The 27,034-nt window shown below is 43.8% G+C and overlaps 1 protein-coding gene across 3 annotated transcripts in view; it reads left to right on the forward strand.

Annotated features, from left to right (window-relative positions):
- Positions 1-27,034, forward strand: part of tmcc3 (transmembrane and coiled-coil domain family 3) — a 133,370-nt gene that overhangs the window by 58,056 nt on the left and 48,280 nt on the right. The window contains exon 1 of one of the 3 annotated variants that reach the window (XM_080207159.1): positions 11,455-11,564. The exons of the other annotated variants lie outside the window; for them this stretch is intronic. Within the exon in view, the coding sequence (XP_080063285.1) occupies positions 11,559-11,564 (6 nt within the window). The 5' untranslated portion in view covers positions 11,455-11,558. Of the gene's footprint in view, positions 1-11,454; positions 11,565-27,034 lie in introns of those variants that run through there. 3 annotated transcript variants of the gene reach the window in all.

Genomic DNA, 27,034 nt, shown 5'->3' on the forward strand with positions numbered 1-27,034 from the left:
AGGTTAGAGGGATTAGTGGGTATAATATGTAGGGATATGGGGATAGGGCCTGGGTGGGATTGTGTTTGGTGCAGACTCGATGGGCCAAAGGGCCTCTTTCTGCACTGTAGGGTTCTGTGATTCTATGAAAATCCCAGGCCTAGACTCTAGGTTGGGCTCGGAGCCCCTCCTCCCCTTCCCCTGTTACTGCTAATCTGTCCCCCAACACTTGATTTGCCAATGTGATGGCGTGACAGGGCCAAGCGTACTGCTCACTTTCCATTCCACCTCCCTCACCTCGCTGAAAAATATCAAATCCAGCCCAAGGTGGATGAATTAGGGAAAATCCAAGTTTGAAGTAAGTGCGGAATTGGGGGAAGAGGAGATGTTAAATGCCAATAGCATAAGACAAATCTCATGAACCAAGTGCAGGAAGACAAGATGAGTCTAGACATGTAAATGGGCAGAGCAGAGTCATCACCAAGAGCTGGTATCAGATTAAATGAAGATTGTGGTTAGGATCTGAAATTATTTAATACAATATTGAGTCTGGAAGGCAGAGGAGAGCAGGGGAGTTTTCCCAGGTGTCCTGGCTAATATTTAACCGTCAGTCAACATTATTAAAGCAAATGATCTGTTCATTGATCACGTTGTTGCGGATTCTTGCTGTGCACTCCCTTGGCATTGTGTTTCCTGCAATAGCGAAGGCGACTACTCTTTATAAGTACATTGTTAGCAGTAGAGCAATTTGGGATATACGGGTGTTGCGAAAGATGCTTTCAAAATACAAGTCCCCTCTTTCAGAGTTGGATGTAAGTCTGCCTCATCAGAATAAACTGTCAGCACCAATTTTGGGTGCTGCACATATATCCCAACCCTGCATGGCTATTTCTGATTGCAATTGAATTTCTAGGTCAGCGTTTCCATGGTGAAAGACTGGACCGAATGATGTGCCTTTCTTTGAATAGGACCCTGGAAAGTTTTATGTTTCCCTGAGAGGGAGAGAATCAGGGATGGTTTAGCATCTCAGTTGAAAAGCTTTCTGCTGGATTTTCTGCTAGCATTTGCCATGGGGGAAAACGACGATCATGATGTAGAGATGCCGGCGTTGGACTAGGGTAAACACAGTAAGAAGTCTCACAACACCAGGTTTAAGTCCAACCAGTTTATTTGATAGTAATCCCACAAGCTTTCGGAAACGGCGTTCCTTCGTCAGGTGTGTGGAAGGTTCTGATCAGAGAAAGGCAAAGAAGACACACACAGTTTACAGAATACTGATTAGAATGGGATTACTATCAAATAAACTGGTTGGACTTAAACCTGGTGTTGTGAGACTTGTTACTGAAAATGATGATGGCAGCGGAAAAATCTCGCAAGACAGCAGGAATGAGAATCTCAGTGATGAGGTCCCACCTCCTTGCCAATGACAGATATGGTGGAAAATTCATTAAAGTACATTTAAATAAATTGGCATGTGCTTGTGCTCCCTTCACATAAGGAATTCCTTCTCGCTGACATGACGTCATATCAGTGAGGTTTCCAACAGGTATTTACAAACAAGAACAAAGAACAAAGAAGAAAAACAGCCCGGGAAACAGGCCCTTCGGCCCAACGAGCCCGCGCAGCCATTTTAACATTACCAGTCCCCCTCCACCCATGACCCTTATCTATTGTTTATGGCATTCCACATTGAGGGAAACTAATTTAGGGACAATTTATTACCTCCAATCAGCTTAATAGCACATCTTTGGGGTGTGGGAGGAAACCGGAGCACCCAGAGAAAACCCACACATGCACGGGGAGAATGCGCAAACTCCCACAGACACCGGCCCAAATCCATGTGTCTGCACAGCAAACAGTGATAGTCACTGAGCTGTTGCGTTGCCCAGCACTCATGGGAAACCTACTGGGGGTGCAAAGATTAGTATAGCCTCTGGGAGAGTGGGACAGCCCTGGCACCCTGGCCATCCTAGCTGTGCCACTCTTTCAGGGGGCAGTGCTGATGTGGACTCTCTGCAAAGCTCTATTTGGAGGGGGTGGGTCTTTTCAGCTCGAACAGCCCTGCCCCAGCCCAGCGTGACGGCAAAAACCATGGTGCCAGATTTTCTGTGACCTGAGAAAGTGGAGTGAAACTTGATTGTTGGCAGGAGAGCTAGATGTTGGTAATTCTCACCTCAGCCAGCACTCTGTACACAGAGTGGAAAATTCCACCCATCATTTCCTTCAGTACTGACTGGAGTGTCAGCCTCTGGAGTGGGTCTTGAACACCCAACCTTCTGACTCTGAATTGAGGGTTAGCACAGAGCCACAGCTAACTATTTACTGCCTGTCTGCCTGTACAATGTTGGTACAGGAGAGAATTTCAACTTCTCTGACACCAGCCATTTAAAACCAGCCTGAATCTCTTAAAGGGAAGGTCTAAGAAGCACTTAGGGAGAGAGTAAAAGGGGTGAAAGATTAAACTCCGGGGCTGCCTATTGTGGGGATTGAAGTTAAATACAGTCGATGAGCAAAGAAACTTGGGGGGGTGGTCAGGTGCTTAGATCTTTAAAATGCCACAAACAGGTGCAGAAAATAACTAAAAAGGCTTATGGAATACTGGTCTTTGTATAAAGAGGACTGGAGTATAACTGGACACAGACGTTACGCTGCAGCTTTCCAAAACCCTGGTTAGATCCCACTTGGAGTACTGAGAGCACATCTGGATCCTATACGTTAGGAAGGATATATTGGCCTTAGAGGGAGTGCAGCATAAGTTTACAAGAATGATACCCGGACTTCAGGGGTTTAATTATGAGGAGAGAATATACAAATTAGGCCTGTTTTCTGTAGAATTTGAAAGGTTACAGGATGATCTGATCAAAGTTTTCAAGATATTAACAGGAAAAGACAGGGTATATAAAAATAAACTATTTTCACTGTTTGGAGATTAGGGGGCATAGTCTAAGAAGTAGGGCCAGACCGTTCAGGAGAGATGCTGGGCAGCACTTACACACACAAAGGGTAATAGAGGTTTGGAACATCTTCCACAAACAGCAGTTGGTGCTAGATCAGTTGCTAACTTTAAATCCGAGATAGATGCCTTTTTGTTAAGCAAAGGGATTAAGGGGTATAGGACAAAGGCAGGTATATGGAGTTAGGGCACATATCAACCATGATCTCAGAGAATGGTGAAATGGATCTGATGGGCTGAATTACCTACTCATGTTCCTATGACACAGCACCTCAGCAAGGATATAGGGGGGGAAGCAAAGATTTACCAGAATGATATCAGGATTGAAATGGTTAAATTATGAGGATAAAATATTGTATTATTAGCTGGGATCCATGAGCTGTAAAGTGAGGGCAGATCTCATGAGAATGTTTAAAATGATAAATAAGTTCAATACGAGATAGAGGAAAATTATTCCCTCTGGTTTGGAGAGTTCAGAACAAACAGGAAAATCTTAAAAGGAATTAAATCAAGAAATACTTTTTCTACGCAAAGGGATCTCAGTCTCCCAAAAAAGAATGGAGACCAGTTGAAATTTTCAAGTCTGAGTTTGATAGATATTTATGATGTGGAGATGCCGGCGTTGGACTGGGGTAAACACAGTAAGAAGTCTCACAACACCAGGTTAAAGTCCAACCAGTTTATTTGATAGTAAACCCACAAGCTTTCGGAAACGGTGTTCCTTCGTCAGGTGTGTGGGAGGTTCTGATCAGAACCTTCCACACTGGTTTATCAAATAAACTGGTTGGACTTAAACCTGGTGTTGCGAGACTTCTTACTTTGATAGATATTTATCAGGTAAGATAAGGGATATGGAACTAATATGGGTAAATAGGGATGAAGCACAGATTAACCATCTAATTGAATGGCGAGGGGTTGAATGGCCTCCTCCTGTTCCTATACAAAGATGATTTGGAAAGCACACTGAAGTTTGTATTTTAAATTCGCTCATAATATAGGTTGGAGGGATTAGTGGGGTAGATACGTGGGATTTTAGGTATCGGGTCTGAGTGGGATGCTCTGTCAGAGAGTCGGTGCAGACTCAATGGGATAAATGGCCTGCTTCTGCACTGTAGAGATTCTAAGAAAAAATCTTCTAAGAAATAAACACATGTATAGTGAAAATTTAATTGGAATACCATAAATAGATCAACATTTGCATTATTCTATTTGCATGCAGTGTACAAGAGCAGTCAAATTGTACTAGTCTATAGCGAAAACCCCAATTACTTTATCAGTAAAATAAAAAGATGTCTTTGTTCAGCCTCACACTTTATTTGTCTTCACTAAAATGCTTACTGCCAGAATCGGAAGGTCTACTTTGTAAAATGTTAGACTTAGAGATCATTTCAGTAAGTTTCTGAAAATTCAATGAATGGGAACTTTCCAGGTACTTATAAATCAGCAGTGTGTTTTATGCAAAGATAAATGTTCATCAGGTGCAGTGTACATTATGTGAATATTTAAATTTAGGTTTATTTGTGTCACAAGTAGACTTAATAAACACTGCAATGAAGTTACTGTGAAATTTCCCTAGTCCCCACACTCCAGCGCCTGTTCTGGTACACTGAGGGAGAACTTAACATGGCCCATGCACCTAACCAGCACGTCTTTCAGATTGTGGGTGGAAACTGGAGCAACCAGAGGAAACGGACGTAGACAGAGAGAATGTGCAGATTCCACACATGCAGTGACCCAAGTTGGGAATTGAACCCAGTACCTGGCACTGTGAGGCAGCAGTCTAACCACTGTGGGGCAACCTGCGCTGCTCCTTGCTCCATGTTAATGCTGTTCTCCCCAGGGCCTTGGTCACCCCCTTTGACATTGTCCCCTCCCACTGCCCCCTCCAGCAGACTTAACTGAGTGGGTTAGGGTTAAGCAGGGGTGGGGGAAGCATTGCTGCTGTTGCTGCCCAGGCAGGCACTCAGATTGTTTCAGCTAATGTTACATTCGCCTTTAACTCAGAGAATTAGAGTCTGAGGGTAAAGAGTACAAACAGGCCAGGCTTTAATGAGCCCATGTCTGGAGTTTTGTGTCTTCTTAAAAGCTGCAGTGCAACAGAAAACAAGTTTAGAGAGTGGGATGGAGGTGTGTCTGATGCAAACGTGTCACTATGGAAACTTGCTGCTTTGGGTTAACAAAAAGTCTGAAGGCATGAGCAAGTAAGAACTAGGTGTGCAAAAAAAGACTTAAAGAACAGCTCAGAGGAACAATGCACTGGAACAGTATCGTGCTGTGCTCTGCAATGAAAGTAAGAAGCAATATTTATAAATGCCTTGCCCAGCTTTGGGACAGCCCCTGTCACTTTATAGCTACTGAAGTATATTTGAAGTGTAGCATGAAGAGCCAGATCCCACAAATAGCAATGATAAAAATGACCAGATATCTTGGCGTTAGTTAGTTAGAATCATAGATCCCAGGACCCTACAGTGCAGAAAGAGGCCCTTCAGCCCATCGATTCTGCACCGACCTCAATCCCACCCAGGCCCTACCCCCACACCCTACATATTTTACCCGCTAATCCCTAACCTACACCTCTCAGGACACTAAGGGGCAATTTTAGCATGGCCAATCAACCTAACCCACACATCTTTTGGACTGTGGGAGGAAACCAGGGCACCCGGAGGAAACCCACGCAGACACGAGGAGAATGTGCAAACTCCACACAGGCAGTGGCCCGAGCCAGGAATCGAACCCAGGTTTCTGGAGCTGTGAAGCAGTAGTGCTAACCACTGTGCTACCATGCCGCCCCTAAGTTGAGGGATCTCTATTAACCAGGGCTCCTCTGTTATGCCACAGGATCTTTTACATCCAGCTTGAGGAGCAGGGCCTCAGTTTACTATCTCACCTATAGGACTGTACCTCAAACAGTATGGCTCAGGAACAGGCCCTTCGGTCCTTCACGTTGTCCTATCTAAATCAACTGCTTATATCCCTCTATTCCCCGAGTGCCAAATTTTCCTTCCTCGTATGCAGCATCAATGGCACACGAATGCCCAGAAAATCCCAGCCTATGTCGTTGAGACAGGGCTGCTCCAAGCCATGCAGAAAGTCGCTAGCGGACAACTTATCTCTGTTAGAGATTACATTTTATTGCAAACTCCAGGGTCAAAGTTGGGAACTGGAAAAGTATTTCATTCTGAACTTTGGAACTCCTTGTGAATGAACAAACGTTTTACATTTGTAACTTTCAATGTGTAAATGTTGCGCTGACACTCTGGATCCTGAGTTGAAGTTATTTGTACTCCTTAGAACAAGAAACAAAGAACAGTACAGGACAGGAACAGGCCCTGCGGCTCTCCAAGCCTGCATCGATCACGTTGTCATATCTAAACCAACTGCTTATACCCCTCTATTCCCCGTTTGTTTATATGCCCATCCAGGTAAGCCTTAAATGTGGCTAACGTAACTCCTCAACCACCTCACTTGGCAGTGCATTCCAGGCCCCCACCACTCTTCCCCCCCTCCCCTCCCCCACCACATCTCCACTGAACCCTTTCCCCCTTATCTTGAACTTGTGCCCCTTTGCAATTGTCATTTCAACCGTGGGAAAAAGCTTCCAATTGTTCACGCTATCTATTCCCCTCATCCTTTTATAAACTTCTATCAGGTCGTCCCTCAGCCTCCGTCTTTCCAAGGAGAACAATCCCAATTTATTCAATCTCTCCTCATAGCTAATACCCTCCATACCAGGCAACATCCTGGTAAACCTTTTCTGCACTCTCTCCAAAGCCTCCACATCCTTCTGGTAAATGACCAGAATTGGACACACTATTCCAAATGTGGCCAAACCAACAATTTATACAACTGTAACATGAGAACATAGAACATAGAACATTACAGCGCAGTACAGGCCCTGCAGCCCTCAATGTTGCATCGACCAGTGGAACCAATCTAATGACCCTCTAACCTAAACTAGAACATAGAACATTGAACATTACAGCGCAGAACAGGCCCTTCGGCCCACGATGTTGCGCCGACCAGTTACAAAACAATGACCCACTAACCTAAACCAATCCCTTCTCGTCCATAAACCTATCCACGGATCTCTTAAACGCCCCCAAACTAGGCGCATTTACAACTGCAGCAGGCAGGGCATTCCAATCCCTCACCACCCTCTGGGTAAAGAACCTACCCCTGACATCCGTCCTATAACTACCACCCCTTAATTTAAAGCCATGCCCCCTCGTGCTAGATTTCTCCATCAGAGGAAAAAGGCTATTACTATCCACCCTATCTAAACCTCTAATCATCTTATATGTTTCAATAAGATCCCCTCTTAGCCGCCTTCTTTCCAGCGAAAACAACCCCAAATCCCTCAGCCTCTCCTCATAGGACCTCCCCTCCATACCAGGCAACATCCTGGTAAACCTCCTCTGCACCCTCTCCAAAGCCTCCACATCCTTCCTATAATGTGGGGACCAGAACTGCACACAGTACTCCAAGTGCGGCCGCACCAGAGTTGTGTACAGTTGCAACATGATGCTGCGACTCCTAAATTCAATCCCCCTACCAATAAACGCCAAGACACCGTATGCCTTCTTAACAACCTTATCTACTTGACTCCCAACTTTCAGGGATCTATGTACACATACACCTAGATCCCTCTGCTCATCCACACTATTCAAAGTCCTCCCGTTTGCCCTATACTCGACACATCTGTTATTCCTACCAAAGTGAATTACCTCACACTTCTCCGCATTAAACTCCATCCTCCACCTCTCGGCCCAGCTCTGCAACCTGTCTAAGTCTTCCTGCAAACTATGACACCCTTCATCACTATCTACCACACCTCCGACTTTGGTGTCATCAGCAAACTTACTAATCCACCCAACTATACCCTCATCCAGATCATTAATAAAAATTACAAACAGCAGTGGCCCCAAAACAGATCCCTGAGGCACACCACTCGAAACCGAACTCCATGATGAATATTTACCATCAACCACCACCCTCTGTCTCCTATCCGCTAGCCAATTCCTGATCCAATTCCCTAGATCACCCCCAATCCCATACATCTGCATTTTCTGCAGAAGCCTACCATGGTGAACCTTATCAAACGCCTTACTAAAATCCATATACACCACGTCCACTGCCTTACCCCCATCCACCTCTTTGGTCACTTTCTCAAAAAACTCAATAAGGTTAGTAAGGCACGACCTACCCGCCACAAAACCATGCTGACTATCTCCAATCAATTCTTTACTCTCCAAATAACTATAAATCCTATCCCGAATAATTTTTTCTAAAACCTTGCCCACAACAGAAGTGAGACTCACCGGTCTATAATTCCCAGGGAAGTCTCTGTTCCCTTTCTTAAACAATGGGACAACATTCGCTAACCTCCAATCTTCCGGTACTATACCAGAGGCCAACGACGACCTGAAGATCAGAGCCAGAGGCTCTGCAATCACTTCTCTTGCCTCCCAGAGAATCCTGGGGTAAATCCCATCCGGACCAGGGGACTTATCTATTTTCAGCCCCTCCAGAATAACTATTCCAATGTTATCCATATGCCTGTCCACTGACCATTTGAATGCCCTTAAAGTTGGTGAGTCCACTACTGCTGCAGGCAGGCATGCTCTTACTACCCTCTGAGTAAAGAATTTATTGATTTGCCAACTTTTAGACTCAATGCCCCTACCGATGAAGGCAAGCATGCCATACGCTTTCTTCACCACCTTTTGCAACTGCTGCCACTTTTAAGGATCTGTGGACCTGAACTCCAAGATCTCTGTGTGTGTCTATGCTCCTGATTTTTCTGCCATTTATTTTATAGCTCCTACCTGAATTGGATCTACTAAAATGCATCACCTCACATTTGTCTGGATTAAATTCCGACTGCCATTTCTCTGCCCAATTTTTCAGTCTATCCATATTCTGCTGTATTCTCTGACAATCTTCATCACTACTCTGCCAATCTTAGTATCATCCATAAACTTGTTAATCAAAACAGCAATGTTTTCTTCCAAGTCATTTATATATATATTACAAACAGCAGAGGTCCCAGCACTGATCCCTGTGGAACACAGTACCAGACCTTCATTCAGAAAACACCCTTCCATTGTACCCTCTGTCTTCTACGACCAAGCCAGTTCTGAATTAATTTAGCTAGTTCACCGCTGATCCCGTGAGATTTAATCTTTTGCACCAGCCTACCACAAGGGACCTTGTCAAATGCTTTACTGAAATTCATGTAGACAACATCCATAGCCCTTCCCTTGTCATTTTTGTCACTTCCTCAAAAAACTCAATTAAATTAGTAACATGACCTCCCATGTACAAAACCATGCTTTCTGTCGCTAACAAGACCGTTCAGTTCCAAATGTGTATAGATCCTATTCCTAAGAATCTTCTCCAACGGTTTCCCTATCACTGATGTCAAGCCTACTGGCCTGTAATTATCTGGGTTATCCTTGCTACCCTTTTTAAATAACAGGACAACATTAGCTATCCTCCAATCCTCTGGTTCCTCAACAGTAACCAACGAAGAAACAAAAATTTCTGTTAGAGGCCCAGCAATTTCATCTCTTGTCTCCCTCAGTAATCTGGGATAAATGCCATCTGGCCCTGGGGTTTTGTCTATCTTAATGCTTTTTAATTCACCTAACACTTCCTCCCTTGTAATGATGGTTTGTTCTAAAGGGTTTACACACCCCTCCAAGACACTGTCAATCGACGTGTCCCTCTCCTTTGTGAATACTGATGCAAAGTACTCATGAAAGATCTCATCCACTTCCTTTGGATCTACATATAATTTCCCTTCTTTGTCCTGAAGTGGACCGACTCTTTCTCTAGCCACCCTCTTGTCTCTCATATATATATAAAATGTCTTGGGGTTCTCCTTAATCCTGTCTGCCAAGGACATTTCATTACCCCCTTTTTGCCCTATTAACTCCATGTTTCAGCTCTTTTCTACTTTCCCTGTATTCTTCAAATGCTTCATCTGTTTTTAATTGCCTAGACCTCATGTGTGCATCCTTTCTGACTAGACTAACAATTTCCCTGGTCATCCATGGTTCCAGAATCCTGCCTTTTCTATCCTTCCTTTTCACAGGTACATCCCTGTCCTGTACTCTGATCAACTGCTCCTTAAAAGACTCCCACATACCAAATGTGGATTTATTCTCAAACAGCCTCTCCTAAACAACAGCCTCCAAATAGTTAGCCCTCCCCCAATTTAGCACCTTAACCCTAGGATACCACTTGTCCTTTTCCATTAGTATCCAAAAACTTAAGGAATTGTGGTCACTGTTCACCACATGTTCCTCCACTGCAACTGGCTGGGTTCATTCTCTTGTACTAGGTCCAGTATAGCTCCCTCTCTAGTCGGACTATCCACATATTGTTCCAAAAAGCTTTCCTGGACACACTTAACAAATTCCTCACCATCCAAACCCTTAGACCTAAGGAATTTCCAGTCAATATGAGGAAAATTAAAGTTTTCTACTACAGCAACCCTATTATTTCTACATCTGTCCAGAATCTGCTTACATATCTGTTCTTCAACTTATGTGGGCTGTTGGGAGACCTGTAGTATACTCCCACCATAGTGACTACCCCCTTCCTGTTTCTGAGTTTTACTCACAGTGTCTCATTACATGATTATTCCAAGATGTCCTCCCTCTGTACAGCTGTAATATGTTCCCAAACCAGTACTGCGACTTCCCCACCTCTTTGACTTTCCCCTCTGTCTCACCTAAAACATTTATATCCCAGAATATTTAGCTGCCAATCCTTCCCTCTTTTAACCAAGTCTTTGTTATCACAACTACATCCAAGTTCCGCATAAGAATCAAGGCTCTGAGTTCATCTGTCTTACCTGCTTGCATTGAAGCAGACGCACTCCAGACCGCTGGGCCCACTGAGTTCGATCTCCTCCTGTCTGCTCTTCCTCTTAGCTAGCCTGAACTTGGTCCCATGCTCAAGTCCAGTTTCTACACTGTTCTGACTCCCACTCCCTGCCGCATTAGTTTAAACGCACCCGAATCTAACAAAACTCCCAGCCAGGATATTGGTGCCCCTCCAGTTCACGTGTAACCTGTCCTTCTTCTACAGGCCCCACCTTCCCTGGAGGACATCCCAATGATCCAAAAAACTGAACCCTCCCTCCTACACCAATTCTTTAGCCACGTGGTCAGCTGCACTATCTCCCTGTTCCGAGCCTCACTAACACGTGGCACGGGGAGTAATCCTGAGATTACTACCCTACAGGTCCTGATTTTCAATCTTCTACCTAACTCCCTAAATCACCGTTGCAGGACCTCATTACTCTTTCTATCCATGTCATTCTTACTTTGGCAATGCTTTGCAATCAGATGATCCATATTATAATGGTGAACGTTCTGGTACCCAGTGTAAGTCTCGGCAATAGGATTTAAAGGAATTGAACCTCTCCATAAGCTGGCACTGAGACAGTCTCAGCCACTGGGAACTTATAAATGATTAAATAAACACACCTCCCACAAATACAAGCAATGCAATCCTGTTTGCGATTTGAGAGCCCTGTTTAAAGCTCTCGTTCCTTCATTCACTAAACTGCCGTTGGACTGACGAGAAGAGGCCGATTGTAGTGCAGTGCCTAGAGATGTTGGTAAGTGGATTGAATAAAGGTTAAAGATGGTCTGGACATGGGAGCAAAGGCTAGAGAAGTGATTGTGGGACCAAGTTGCTCTGTATGTGAATCTTTTTTTTAAACTTTACTCCTTTCTCAGAGTTGCAAAGCCAAGGCACAGAGTAGACAGGGCAAACCCCAAATCCATCTCCTTGCTTTCTCCAAAAACCAATTCAAATTCAAATGAATCCAATTCATGGTCCCACAAGAGGCATGCGACATCCAACCAGACAAGAGGTTACTCCTGGTCATATGCTTGATCATAACCAAAAGGCTGAGAAGCGAGTTTCTGCATCTGAATCCCAGCTTGTGTCAACCTCAGCACATTTTCAATCGCTGACATTAAGCTCTGAAGTTCCAGTGAAGCAGATCAGGAGAACTAAATTACAATATAGCCAAATATGTGAGTGTTTTTTATTTATTGGTTTTTGATAATCACCCCACCAGAAAGATAACAGAACTACAAACATAGGCAGGAGATATCCTGCAGAGTCTTGTTTGTTTCTTTAACCTAGAGGCACAGAGATTCCAGAGTGTGCTAATGTACTTGCTGAGTGAGCACCAGAATCCTCCTGAACATTGCACTTTACAGTAGAGTTGCTGAATAGCTCAAAGAATGAGAGGCAGTACGGAAATCACAGCAGAGCAGATGTGAGCAGGAAGAAGGGAAGCACTGGCACCTTAACTCTTTGTTGCAGGATAGTTGACTGAAAACTCCTCAGAGACTTCAGGGACCCATGGCTGCTGCCAGCGCAGATGCTGGTGCTGATACACCACCACTAAAGCCTGGGACAATGTTTGGTGCTCAATGTGCCTCAGAACCAAGTGAAGAGGGTTGCCTAGATACCACTGAATCTTCTGCTCCCCAAGCTGTACAGGCATGAGGCCTCCATCCCTCTCTGCAGCAAGCGCTAAGTGACTTTTGTTTCTTGTCTTATAGTTTTATAAATTGAAAGAAGTTTGCTTATGTGCTTGTGGACTCCGGGGGAGGGGAGGGTCCCTCGTTCAAAGGCACTCAGTGCCTGGTCAAGGGAAGTGGCAGCAGGAATGAGGGACTCTGCTAAGAGCTCTCCCTTTGACTTTGCTGTTGACCTTGCTCTCCCCTGCGCACCCCCCTCCCCACCCCCCTCCTGCAACCTCCTCCCACCATCAGTCACGTGGGGCCTGGGAGGCAGCAATGATAATAAACCTTGGGTGGATCTCACACTGGGATCAGACCCCTGCCTGTTCAATGGTATTGTTGTTCAGTAGAACTGCTTGCCTCTGATTAGTAGTTCTTGTGTTGGGTAGCATTTCCACCCTGGGTTCTCAATCTCAGGAATGAACCGCCACCGTCCAGCCTGAGTGGCACTTAATGCCACAAGTTTTCCCAAAAAGCGTCAACGCAAAGTTCCTGCCTGCTTCACAGCTGTTGGGAGAGACTCCCACCACCTCCATTAAATACTGACCAATAAGTTCAAAAGTAAGGACACTAGGCTGAACTTTTATGAAGCTCTGGTTAGGCCACAATTGTGTCCTGTTATGGTCACCATAATTTAGGAAGGATGTGAGGGTCCTTGAGAGGGTGTGGAGGATATTTATCAGAAAGGTTCTGGAGTCGGGGTGATTTCAACAAAAAGGCTGGACTGATGGAACTGGGATTGTTCTCCTTGGAGCAAAGGAGATTGAAGTTTGATAGAGGTGTACAAGATTCTGACTAGGTGACAAAGACAAACGATATCCATTGGCTGATAGTACAAGGATTTTGGGGAAGCAGATTTAAGGATTTCGGCAAGAGTTATGAAGGAGGTGAGAACATTTTTATGCAGCGAGTGGGAATGATCCGGACTGACTGGAATAGGAAATAATCAGCAATTTCATAAGATAAATGGAAAAATGTGATGGAGATAAACTTGCAGGGCTAAAGCGACAGGGGAGGAGACAGAAATAGGATTGACTGAATTGTTCATTGGAGAAACTTAGCAAAAGGTTGGGGCCAGAAATGGGACCGACTGGATTGTTCACTAGAGAGACTTAGCCCCTTGCTGTGATGACTCTGTGATTCTATGAATAGTTTCCCCAGAAATACATTGAACAAACAACACAGAAACAGATGATTCAGCCCCACCAGTATATATGCTGGTTCCTCTCTCAATCTTTCCTCATCTAACTCTTGTCAGCATAATCCACGGTTCTCTTCGTGGGGCCAAATCTCTGTGTGGCCAAATTTCCCTCCAATACGATTTTCAAGTTTGCTGACAACACCACCGTAGTGGATTGGAACTCAAACAATGACGAGACAGAGTGCAGAAATGAGATAGAGAATCTGGTGAACTGGTGCAGCAACAATAATCTCTTCCTTAATTTTAACAAAATGAAGGAGATTGTCATTGACTTCAGGAAGCGTAAAGGAGAACACGCCCCTGTCTACATCAATGGGGGCAAGGTAGAAAGGATTGAGAGCTTCAAGTTTTTAAGTGTCCAACCACACGTCCTGGTCCCCCATACTGACACTATAGTTAAGAAAATCCACCAATGCCTCTACTTTCTCAGAAGACTAAGGAAATTTGGCATGTCAGTTACGACTCTCGCCAACTTTTACAGATGCACCATAGAAAGTATTCTTTCTGGTTGTATCACAGCTTGGTTTGGCTCCTGCTCTGCCCAAGACTGCAAGAAACTACAAAAGGTCATGAATGTAGCCCAATCCATCACGCAAACCAGCCTCCCATCCATTGACTCTGTCTACACTTGCTGCTGCCTCAACAAAACAGCCAGCATAACTAAGGACTTCACGTACTTCAGACTCTCTCTCTTCCATCGGGAAAAAGATACAGAAGTCTGAGGTCACGAACCAACTGACTCAAGAACAGCTTTTTCCCTGCTGCTGTCAGGCTTTTGAATGGACTTACCTTGCATTAAGTTGATCTTTCTCTACACCCTAGTTATGACTGTAACACTACATTCTACACTCTCTTATTTCCTTCTCTCTGAATGGTATGTTTTGCCTGTATAGCGTGCAATAAACATTACTTTTCACTGCATGCTAATACGTGTGACAATAATAAATCAAATCAAATCTTTTCCCTCATCTGCTTCACTAGCTTCCTAATAAACAGCCTCGTGACCACAGTCCCTGTGGTCACGAGTTTCATATTCTTGCTGCTATCTGGGCAGAGAAGTTTCTTGTGAATTCCTGACTTGATTTCTTGGGAACTATTTTATATTGATGGTCTCAAGTTCTGCATGTCCCCACAAGCTTTGTTTCATTTGTTACTAAATCACTGCTGTCTTTATGGCGTGGGTACACACACTTTGTTGTTAGGAACCACTCTCTTTTGGCTTACTGTACCAAAACCTTTCATAATCACAAAGTGGCTATTAGATCACCTCTTGGCCTTTTTTTCAGGAGAAAAGAAACCCAACATGTTCATCCTTTCATGGCATGTATAACCTCATATTTATATAAATCTTTGTTACACCTTTTCCACCCACTAATATGTAGACTGGAACTGCATACAGTACTCAGAGGGTGACGAACGTACAGTACAAATTTAGCAGAACTTATCTACCTTTCAATTCAATTCCTCTAGAAATAAACCCATAGTGCTTGGTTTTTATGGCCTTACTAACCTGCATTGTTACTTTTTGATGATTTGTGTATTTGTACTTTGAGATTCCTTTGCTCCTCTACCCCATTTAGATTCCTATTTCCAAGTAACATGTGACCTCCTTATTTTTTCTTACCAAACTATCAATACCTCCACTCAATTTGCCAGTGATATTCTGCAAGTTTGTTACTCCCTTGTTATTTGTTACAGCCCTCTTCAGTATTGACTATCGCCCGCCCACCAAAGTTGTTAACCGCAAACTTTGAAATTGTGCTTTTGAATGCAAATTCTAAAATATTTATGTAAATTATAAACAGCAGTGGCTCCAGCACTGATCTGTGTTGGGTCCCACTTCCCACCTCTGCCGCTTTGAATAAATATCCTTTATCCCTACCCTTGACGTTTTGTCTTACAGTCAGCCAGCAATCCATTCTTTGGGTGGCACAGTGGTTAGCATTGCTGCCTCACGGTGCCAGGGACTAGGGTTTGATTCCAGTCTTAGGTGACTATCTGTTTGGAGTTTGCATGTTCTCCCCATGTCTGCGCGCGTTCCCTCTGGGTGCACCGGTTTCCTCCCACAGTCCAAAGATATGCAAGTTAGGTGAACTGGCCATGTACTAAATTGCCCCTTAGTAACCCAAGATGTAAATGTTAGGGGAATTAGTGGGGTAAATGCATGAGGTTTTGGGGATAGACTTGGATGAGATGCTCTTTTGGAGTGTCAGAGAAGACTTGATGGCCTCCTTCTGTACTATAAGGATTCTATAATTCTATAGTTTCTTCACCTCTACCTAGCAATTATTCATTATCAAAGGTTTTTGGAAATTTAGTTAAATTACATCTACAGTATTACCCTTTTTACATTTTCAAAGATTCAACCATGTCATTCAAGCAAGACTTTCCGTTTTGAAATCTACGTTACTATTTAGTATTATGTTCTAGGTTACCTTTTTGATAAGAGAGGGGATTAAGGGTTATGGGGAGAGGGCGGGAATGTGGAACTGAGCCACGACAGATCAGCCATGATCTTATTGAATGGCGGGGCAGGCTCGAAGGGCTAGTTGGCCTACTCCTGCTCCTATTTCTTACGTTCTTATGTTCTTCCTGTCTACGTTCAGCAATAGCTGTGAACCACTCTTCCGGCTCTAGATCTTTATGACTGATTAAATATGTGTAATATTGGCTTAGCTATCTTTTCCCTAGATTATTTTTAAGTCCATGTTAACCACAACTCATTTAATCAGGAAGTAGCTGTAATAAGTGGCCACTAAATATGATGTAACATCAGATAGGCATTACTGTTTTAATAAAATCTTTTCAGCTTCCATAATCAGCTGGCATTGAAGTCAGTGATAAACCCAGTTAATAATATCCTTCTAATTGGAACAAATTAAATCCCTGGCGGTAGCTCAGTGATTAGGCAGTGGGGCATGGGGAGGGGAGAATTGCTTCACACAGTATATTCTGTGAGGTTTGAGTGATGTTGGCAGTGAACACTCCAAGGTGATATCACGGATTATTGGAATCTACAGTCAGTTTTGGAGATTCCCTATTGCCCAGTCATAGTCTAGGAAAAAATACCAATCTATATTAATTTGTTTGTAAAGTACGTAGAACATAGAACACAGAACACTACAGCACAAACAGACCCTTCGGCCCACAAGTTGCGCCGATCATATCCCAACTTACCAGGCCTATCTATAACCCTCAATCCCATTAAATCCCACGTACTTATTAGGGATAGGATTTATAGTTATTTGGAGTGTAATGAATTGATTAGAAATAGTCAGCATGGTTTTGTAGCGGGTAGGTCGTGCCTTACTAACCTTATTGAGTTTTTTGAGAAGGTGACCAAAGAGGTGGATGGGGGCAAGGCAGTTGACGTGGTATACATGGATTTTAGTAAGGCGTTCGATAAGGTTCACCATGGTAGGCTTCTGCAGAAAATGCAGATGTATGGGATTGTGGGTAATCTAGGAAGTTGGATCAGGAATTGGCTATCAGATAGGAGACAGAGGGTGGTGGTGGATGGTAAATATTCATCATGGAGTACAGTTACGAGTGGTGTGCCTCAGGGATCTGTTTTGGGGCCACTGTTGTTTGTAATTTTTATTAATGATCTGGATGAGGGTATAGTTGGGTGGATTAGTAAATTTGCTGATGACACCAAAGTTGGAGGTGTGGTAGATTGTGAGGAAGGGTGTCATAGTCTGCAGGGAGACTTAGATAGGTTGCAGAGCTGGGCCGAGAGGTGGCGGATGGAATTTAATGCGGAGAAGTGTGAGGTAATTCACTTTGGTAGGAGCAACAGATGTGTCGAGTATAGGGCTAACGGGAGGACTTTGAATAGTGTGGATGAACAGAGGGATCTAGGTGTGTGTGTACATAGATCCCTGAAAGTTGGGAATCAAGTAGATAAGGTTGTTAAGAAGGCGTACGGTGTCTTGGCGTTTATTGGTAGGGGGATTGAATTTAGGAGTCGCAGTGTAATGTTGCAACTGTACACTACTCTAGTGCGGCCGCACTTGGAGTACTGTGTGCAGTTCTGGTCCCCGCATTACAAGAAGGATGTGGAGGCGTTGGAGAGGGTGCAGAGGAGGTTTACTAGGATGTTGCCTGGTATGGTGGGGAGGTCCTATGAGGAGAGACTGAGGGATTTAGGGTTGTTTTCGTTGGAAAGAAGGCGGCTAAGAGGGGATCTTATTGAAACATATAAGATGATTAGAGGTTTAGATAGGGTGGATAGTGATAGCCTTTTTCCTCGGATGGAGAAAGCTAGCACGAGGGGGCATGGCTTTAAATTAAGGGGGGGTAGCTACAGGACGGATGTCAGGGGTAGGTTCTTTACCCAGCGGGTGGTGAGGGATTGGAATGCCCTGCCTGCTGCAGTTGTAAATGCGTCTAGTTTGGGGGCGTTTAAGAGATCTCTGGATAGGTTTATGGACGAAAAGGGATTGGTATAGGCTAGTGGGTCATTGTTTTTGTAACTGGTCGGCGCAACATCGTGGGCCGAAGGGCCTGTTCTGCGCTGTAATGTTCTATGTTCTATGTACTCATCCAGAAGTCTCTTAAAAGACGCCCAGCAAGTTCGCCTCCACCATCATCGATGGTAGCCAATTTCACTCACTTACCACCTTCTCAGTGAAAAATTTACCCCTGACATCTCCTCTGCTACTTACGAATGTTCAAATTAGGAGCACTAGTAGACCATTCAGCCCCTCAAGCCTGCTCCACCATTCATTAAGATGATGGCTGATCTGACTGTCATCTCAACACTATTTTGGGGCAAGCACATGATTCTTCCAAATAACTTTCTCGCTTCTGCATCACAGAGACTGGAGCAGAAAGTCCAGGCTGATGTTACTGAGGGAGTGTTGCATGTTCAAAGGTGCTGTCTTCTAGATAAGATGCTAAACTGAGGTGGATATAAAAATTCCCAATCTCATGACACTATTGAGGAAAGAGCGAGGCAGCTCTCCCCAGTCTCCTGGCTGATGTTTTATTGCCCAATCAACTCATAAAACAAATTTTCTAGTCATTTTTTCATTACTGTTTATGGGACCTTGCTGTGTGCAAATTGAATACCAAGTTTCCTATATTACAAAATAGTCATGATGTTGTGATACCAAATAAACCTGTTGGACTTTAACCTGGTGTTGTGAGACTTCTTCCTGTGTAAAAATAGTCACAACACTGGCTACAATTCAAAAAGTTCTTCACTGACTTTAAAACACTTTGGGATATCCTGAAGTCATGAATGATGCTATTTAAATGCAAGTTATTTCCATTATGGTCCAAAATCTTTTGTGAACTTGTAGTAACATCGAAACGCAAATGTGTATAAATGGGATAATAGACTTATAGAAGTAATGAAGGTGAATTAAACTTGCAGAAGATTACAGATTCTTAGACATGTATTCCTTTTCTCACTTGATAGATTCTTTATTGAGGATGAAAGTGTGAATTTTGGTTGGTTAGATTCTAATAGCGAAAAATTCCTTGGAAAAAATTGTGTCAAAAATTAAATATTTGGAGAGCAAAACCAGAGAGCTGCAAACCACAGTCGTACTAACCCTGACGAACTTGGCACGTGGCAATATGAGTGTTGTCATGTCATATGATCAGGCATTTTGGATTTGGGAAGATCAGATGAACAGACGTGACTTCCTATTTTTAATTTTGTCATGGGGTTCAAATCCATTATAGCGGCTGGTAAAATTTCAATTTGATTAATAAATATGGAATATAAAACTATCTTTGAATATAAAAACTATTATTGATTATTGTAAAAACCCATCTGGCTCACTAGGGAAGGAAATCTGCCATCCTTACCTGGTCTGACCTACATGTGACTCCAGAGCCAAGGCAGTGTTGGTCAACTCCTTAATGTATCGGAGTAGAAAAACCCATCTGGTTCACTAATATCCTTTAGAGAAGGAAATCTGCTGTCCTTATCTGGTCTGGCCTACAAGTGACTCCAGAACTGGTGGCACGGTGACATGGCACTGCTGCCTTACAGCTCCAGAGACCTGGGTTCAATTACCAGCTTGGATTACTGTCTGTGCGGAGTTCGCATATTCTCCCCATGTCTGCGTGGGTTTCCTCCAGTTTCCTCTCAGAATCCAGAAGACATGCTAGTAGTTGCATTGGCCATGCTAAAGTCTCTCTAACTGTACCTGAACAGGCGCTGAAGTGTGGCAACTAGAGGATTTTCACAGTTACTTCATTGCTGTGTTAATGTAAGCCTACTTATGATAATAATAAATCAACTAAAAAACCTACAGCAATGTGGTCGACTCTTAACAGTCCTCTAAAATGACATGTCAAATCACTCAGTTCTAGGGCAATTAGGGATGGGCAACAAATGCTGGCCTTGCCAGCGACTCTCATATCTATATTTACAGCCCATGAAAAAATAGAATCATTGAATGGTTAAAGCAGAAAGAAACATATCAACATATTAATGAGCTAGACATTGAAGTTCGTTCCCCAAAGAGTCAATAATAAGCAATTTGTTAGTTTATTTTGGCAATCCTTAAGCACTATGAACGTACTGCTTTGGAAAGTTAACAATGATTCCCCTCTGGCTGTGAACAGAGGGAGATAAAATTACAGATAGCAACAGACACTGGGAATTAGACTTTTAAAGAGGACATTATGAGTGGCTTCATCATGAAATTAGGATTCAGAAGGGATTGTTTCCCTCATCTCAAACAAAATGACTCACTGCAGTGGGAAAATGAGGTGTATTCATTATTTTTGTAACCAAAGTTCTAACCTCTCTGCTGCTATGAATGTTTGCTAGCTGTTCAATGAAATAGTTTCACAATTTGTGCCTGATCTTTCTCACCAATAATTTGCATTCTTTAGAATGATTGCTCAATTCTGTTTTGAGGACATGTTTTAAAACAATGGGCAGAATTCTCCCAAAAAAATCAGTGTCGAATTTGCGTGAAAACTGGAGTAATTAACGCTCTTTTTTTCAGCGGCAGTTCAGACAAGAATCTCCCACATTCTGTGCTCTGCAGAGGCCACCAGCATGAATATCATTAAATTTCAGGGAGTGGGGCCTATTCCTGCTGGAGAGGCTGAAATCAAAACACTGTGCAGGCCACTACACATGCACCGATCGGTCAGTGCCGAGATCAGCACATGCGAAATGGTCTGCACTAACTGCCTCCCTCTCTATGCTGGCCAGCTCAATTGTCCTCCCACAACCTGATCTCTGGCCCCCCTGACTGTTCCTGGGCCCAGCCCCGATTATCTCCTCTCAGCTCACCCCAATCTCTCTACCTCTCCCCCGCCAATTTAACCCCCGACAGTGACTCCCCCTGCATTTCCAATCCCCCCAGCAGACTAACCCCCCACCACCCCCAGACCACCACTGGCCTTCCTCCTGCCCTGACCGATCCCTAGGCAGAGTGGCAGCGGGACTGCCCCACCCCAATAGGCTCTGCCCCTTTGGCACTGCCCCATGCCCGAAGGTCAGTGCTAAGGTGCCCCCTGGACATTGGCACTTTGCCCCTTGGGCAGTGCCAGGGACAACAGGCTGGTACTACCTGGGTGTCCATGTCCAGGGAGCACACCCACCCCCACCGCATGACTCCCTCAGGGGCCTTCAATTGCCCCCCCTTCACTCCAGCGATGTTGGGCCACCAGTTTCCTGAAAGTGGGGAGCTACTGTAACATTGTGAAACATTCTGGCAGAGTGGGAGAGGCTAGCAAGCCCAGGACTGAAGTCTCCAGACATGCTAGCCCCAAAATCTTCAGTTCTGGCCCTCAAATCTCATTTAAATCATAGGGAAATTGTTCCTTAAAATATTTTCACATCTCCCTGCCTGAGCAGTTGCAGCTGGAAATCTGACATTGGGAGCTGCTGGTGGGGCGCGAACACTCATGCAAACCCTGCGAATCAGCCGATGCGGGATTTTCCGTAACCGTTTTTTACACTAAAAAATTAGCATAATGGGATGGAAGAATTGCAGCCCATAATTCCCAGTCACATTTAAAAGTGGGGATGCACTTTCGATCATAAGTAGATATTCAGCAGTGTGGGTCAACTCCACAACTTAAAGGAGTGATAGATGTCCCTGAACCTAATAAATTATTTAAAGGAAATCAGGAATTAGTAGCAATGAACCACTACCAGAATTAACAAAGAATGAAGTTAAAATTACCCTGTCAAATATCCTCTTAAAATGCCACAGTTTGGAACAGAAGCTGTAGTCATTAAAGACCTGAACTTCACATCAGGAGACCTAAGCTTCAAATCTGTGTCAGGTGCCTTACATAAACCAGATTTGTTTTTGTATCCTATTAAAATTTAACACAAGTTAACCAACCCTACAATACAATGCAATTGAATTCACTGGACCTTTCAAAGTACAAAAAAAAGTGCAGTATTTATCCAGGGAAAGATTATCTCTGATCACCACGTATTAAAGACATTGGCCTAGATTCTCATCCTCCAGATGGGAGTTGGGAAAATTCCCAGCTTGGGTTGGCTGCCTCAGGAGGAAGTTCCTGCAAAGGCAGGGTCCTATTGCTAGGAAGTGGAATGGAGGAGCGGGGAGGAGGGCAGGCTGGTTTCAGGCCACCAACCCAGGAAAGGGGATCAGAGGCAAAGGCAGGTATTTGTTTTTATTCATTCATGTGATGTGGGCATTGCTGGCTGGCCCATGATTATTGTCCATCCCTAATTGCCCTTGAGAAGGTGGTTGTGAGTTGCTTTCTTAATAAGAACATAAGAAATAGGAGCAGGAGTAGGCCATCTAACCCTTCGAGCCTGCCCTGCCATTCAATAAGATCATGGCTAATCTGAAGTGCATCAGTTCCACTTTCCCGCTTTCTCCCCATAACTCTTAATTCCCTTGTCTATCAGAAATCTATCTACCCGTGACTTAAATATATTCAGCGAGGTAGCCTCCACCACTTCAATGGGCAGAGAATTCCAGAGACTCACCACCCTTTGAGTGAAGAAGTTCCTCCTCAACTCTGTTCTAAACTGCTCCCCCCCCGCTATTTTGAGGCTATGCCCTCTAGTTCTGGTTTCTTGAACCACTGCAGTCCATGTGGCGTAGGTTGACCCACTGTGTTGTTGGTGAGGGAGTCTTAGGATTTTGACCCAGTGAAAGTGAAGGAACGACTGATATAGTTACAGGTCAGGATGGTTGGTTTGAAGGGGGACTGTTTTGATCTAGTTATAATAAAAACAGTAAAATCCTTTAGCCCTCACACTCACACTCCGTCACCCTCCACACAGTCCCCATATCACCTCATGCCAAACTACTGCGCTCCACCCAAACCACATGGCCCATCATGCCTCCGATGCCAAGTTTTTGCTTTCCACCCAATGTTCTCTCATGCCCTTAGGCCAAGCTATGGCACTTCCACGCACATTGACCCGCTGTACACTGTATAGAACCAACAAACCCCAGAGTGACAAAAAACGTTTGTTAGTTATTTTTCAATAGGTAAATAAAAAGTAATTTCACACATGACAATAATTGTATTAATCATCCAAACCATTTAAAGTATCAATAACAGAAACAACAAGCACAGCCTCAGGATAAAGCGGGGGTGGTTTAGAACGGAGTTGAGGAGGAACTTCTTCACTCAAAGGGTGGTAAATCTCTGGAATTCTCTGCCTGTTGAAGTGGTGGAGGCTACCTCGCTCAATATTTTTAAGACGCGGGTTGATAGGTTTTTGATAGGCAAGGGGATTAAGGGTTATGGGGAGAGGGCGGGAATGTGGAACTGAGCCACGACAGATCAGCCATGATCTTATTGAATGGCGGGGCAGGCTCGAAGGGCTAGATGGCCTACTCCTGCTCCTATTTCTTATGTTCTTATTATGTTCTTATGTAAGCAATTGAAAACATTGTGAAATTGACAGCAGAGATCAGGGAGCCTGAGCTATCAATCAAGCAACAATTTCTCCGAGGCTGTGATGTTTCAAGAGTAATATGTTTCTGGGCTCTCAGCCTAAACTGTGCCTCAGCTTGGTACAGGAGTCATGAGGGGACATGATGTTTGGGTGGAGCACCATAAATTGGCATGGGGGCATGAGAGGCTATGGAAGGAGTGACATTGCTTTGCAAAGGAGGCATGAGGCACCCTAGGGGGTGCATGGAGTGCATAGATTGGCATAGGGGACATGATGAGTGCTCAGGATGGATGAAATGCATTGGGGGTATGTAGAGGACTTTTTGAATGAACTTTTTGAAAGAATCCTTCATGCTGACTGACTATTTTCCATAATTTTGTTTTACACTAAAAAATTAGCACAGCGGGATGGAAGAATTGCAGCCCATAATTCCAAGTCACATTTAAAAGTGGGGATGCACTTTTGATCATTGATCATTAGTAGATATTCAGCAGTGTGGGTCAACTCCACAACTTAAAGGAGTGATAGATCCTCTGAGGGACTACAAATGAAATAATGCGCTATCAGCTGAGTATCAGCTGAGAATATGTGGCATGGTTGTGGGGTGGAACTTGAACTTGCAATCTTCAGATTCAGAAGGCTAATAAGATGCAGGAACTAGCCATGCTGTTGTCTCAGTGAAGGAAGTTTCCATAAAGCAATGCACACATCTTGTGCCTGGTACACACTGAGTATCTCACACTTGTGCACTATCCTCTCATGTAAAAATATTTTCTCCCCCTTTTTAAGATCTCCATAATTTATACAAGATTGTTCAAATAAGCAGCCGCCAGAAAGTCTACACTCTAGTGCTTCTCTGGAATTAACTACTACAAAATGTGCGGGTATAGCCGGACTGATATATTTTACCTCACATCTTCCTTTCCAGTGGTGAAGCAATGAGATGGAAGGCAGGACAAAGATAGGTAACTTGAAGAGTGGTTTGAGGTCATATATCAGGGAATGCCAAATTGAAATGGCACCAGGCCATCCTCCCGATTGTTCATCTTTTATCTTCTGTCACATTTTGGAAACCAAAAGAAAATAGCACCGCTTTCTAATTGAAGATTTGGCTCATTACAGAACCATAGAATATGCCAGCGCAAATACAAGCCATCTGACCTGTCAAAACAATGTTTTATTGCTCATGTAGATAAGTCTTACTCTCTTTTTCCTTCATAGCTTCTACTATGCCTATATTTTATTTCCTGCATTTCCATACCTCATAATGTGCACCCAATACGGAGCGTAGAAGAATGAGGGGCGATTTGATAGAGGTGTATAAGATTTTGATGGGTATAGATAGAGTGAATGCAAGCAGGCTTTTTCCACTGAGGCTAGGGGAGAAAAAAACTAGAGGGCATGGGTTAAGGGTGAAAGGAGAAAAGTTTAAAGGGAATATTAGTGGAGGGGGGGGTTAGATTCTTCACACAGAGAGTGGTGGGAGTGTGGAATGAGCTGCTGGATAAAGTGGTAAATGCGGGCTCACTTTTAACATTTAAGAAAAACTTGGACAGGTTCATGGCTGAGAGGGGTGTGGAGGGAATATGTTCCAAGTGCAGGACAGTGGGACTAGGCAAAAAATGGTTCGACACTGACAAGATGGGCCAAAAGGCCTGCTTCTGAGCTGTAATATTCTAAGGTTCTATGGTAATCTAATCCCACTTACCTAACCACTCCCAATACTCGATAATACCCCCACCTAATCTAATCACACTCACTCCTATTACTCTATATATCCCCTACCCAGTCTAATCCACTCTCCTACTCACTCCCAATACTTTATATACCCCCCACCCAGTCTAATTTCACTCTCCTACTCAATCCCAATACTCTATAATATCCCCATCCAATCTAATTCCCATTCACCTATTCATTCCCTAGTGCTCTATAATCCTCCATCCAGTCTAATCCCACTCATTTATTCACTCCCAATACTCTATAATACCCCCACCCAGTCTAATTCCCACTCTTGTACTGACTTCCGAATACTTTATAATACTCTCTTCTGGTAGAAACCTACCATTTCATTCCTCATTTATTTTAATATTCCACCTACTCTAATATCAGTTCCCGATTACTATGCCATCAAATATTCTTTTGTTCAAAATTGTTAATTTTCTTTTAACAGTGTTGATAATTTACCACAAAGCTTTTGGAATCTTAATTGTCTTCTGTTTGAAGAAACATTTCTATTTCCCTCCTTTAATTCTTTTCATGATAATCTTGCATCTGTTGCCTCTTGTTACTGTCTCATTGACCAATGAAAATAGTCCTACTTTTTACCCGATCATAACCTGACTTAACATTGAAGATTTTTTTATGTCATCTCCCCTTTAATTTGCCCGGTTCCAGTGGTTAGGACTGCTGCCTCACACAGCGCCTTACTAAATTCTCCCTCAGTCTACCCAAATAGGCATTGGAGTGTGGCAATTAGGGGATTTTCACAGTAACTTCACTGCAGTGTTAATGCAAGCCTACTTGTGACACTAATAAATACACTTTAAACTTTAAAAAGCCCTTCATTTTCTAAGACTGGGATTTTCTGCTCCCGTTTTTCAGGTGGGTTTTGTGATGGGAGCAGAAAATCTCATGATCAGTCCAAATGACATCTGACATAAAGGTGGGACATAATTATTCTCACTCCCCATCAGTGACACAGTGGGATTCCTGGCATACATCATTTCCATACTTTAATACTTCATTATCAGGTCTATATGCCTGAATCATGCCGTCACCAACGCCCCCCTTCTGTAACAGAATCCATTTCACATTGACCATTGATCTCCCGCAGTGTGCACCTGGTGAGCAGACTTCCCTGGGGAGCTCAGGTGAATGCATCGCTCAGGGGGGCAGTACCTGGGCAGTGGCAGGAGGAGGTTGTGAGGTAGGTGGGGGTTACTTGTCAACTTTTGCGCACTGCGGCTGCCTTTAAAATTGGTGCCCCAATCTTCGAAAAATGAAGTTACTGGTGGGGCAAGCTCCTGCCTATGTAACATTGCGTAACCTGTCCCTTGCCTTTTTTTTACTAGATCTGCAGAGCAGCACAGTGGCATAGTGGTTAGCACTGCTGCCTCACAGCGCCAGGGACCTGGGTTCGCTTTCCAGATTGGGTCACTGTCTGAGTGGAGTTTACTCATTCTCCCTTTGTCTGCGTAGTTTTCCTCCAGGTGCTCCAGTTTCCTCCCACAGTCCAAAGATGTGCTGGTTAGGTCCATTGACCCAAACAGGTGCCGGAATGTGGCAAGTAGGGGAATTTCACAGTAATTTCATTACACTGGTAATGTAAGCCTTACTTGTGACTAATAAAATAAACTTTAACCTTAAGGTCTGAGATGATATAGTGCATTGTTGGTGGAGATGACTTCAATGCCTCTTTTCCCACCTGCTACCAACCTCAGCTAATATTCAGGAAAATTCTGCCCTAAGTCTTT

The sequence above is a fragment of the Carcharhinus amblyrhynchos genome, chromosome 19 (assembly GCF_965287045.1).
Source record: "Carcharhinus amblyrhynchos chromosome 19, sCarAmb.v2.hapA, whole genome shotgun sequence".
NCBI classification, from domain to species: domain Eukaryota; kingdom Metazoa; phylum Chordata; class Chondrichthyes; order Carcharhiniformes; family Carcharhinidae; genus Carcharhinus; species Carcharhinus amblyrhynchos.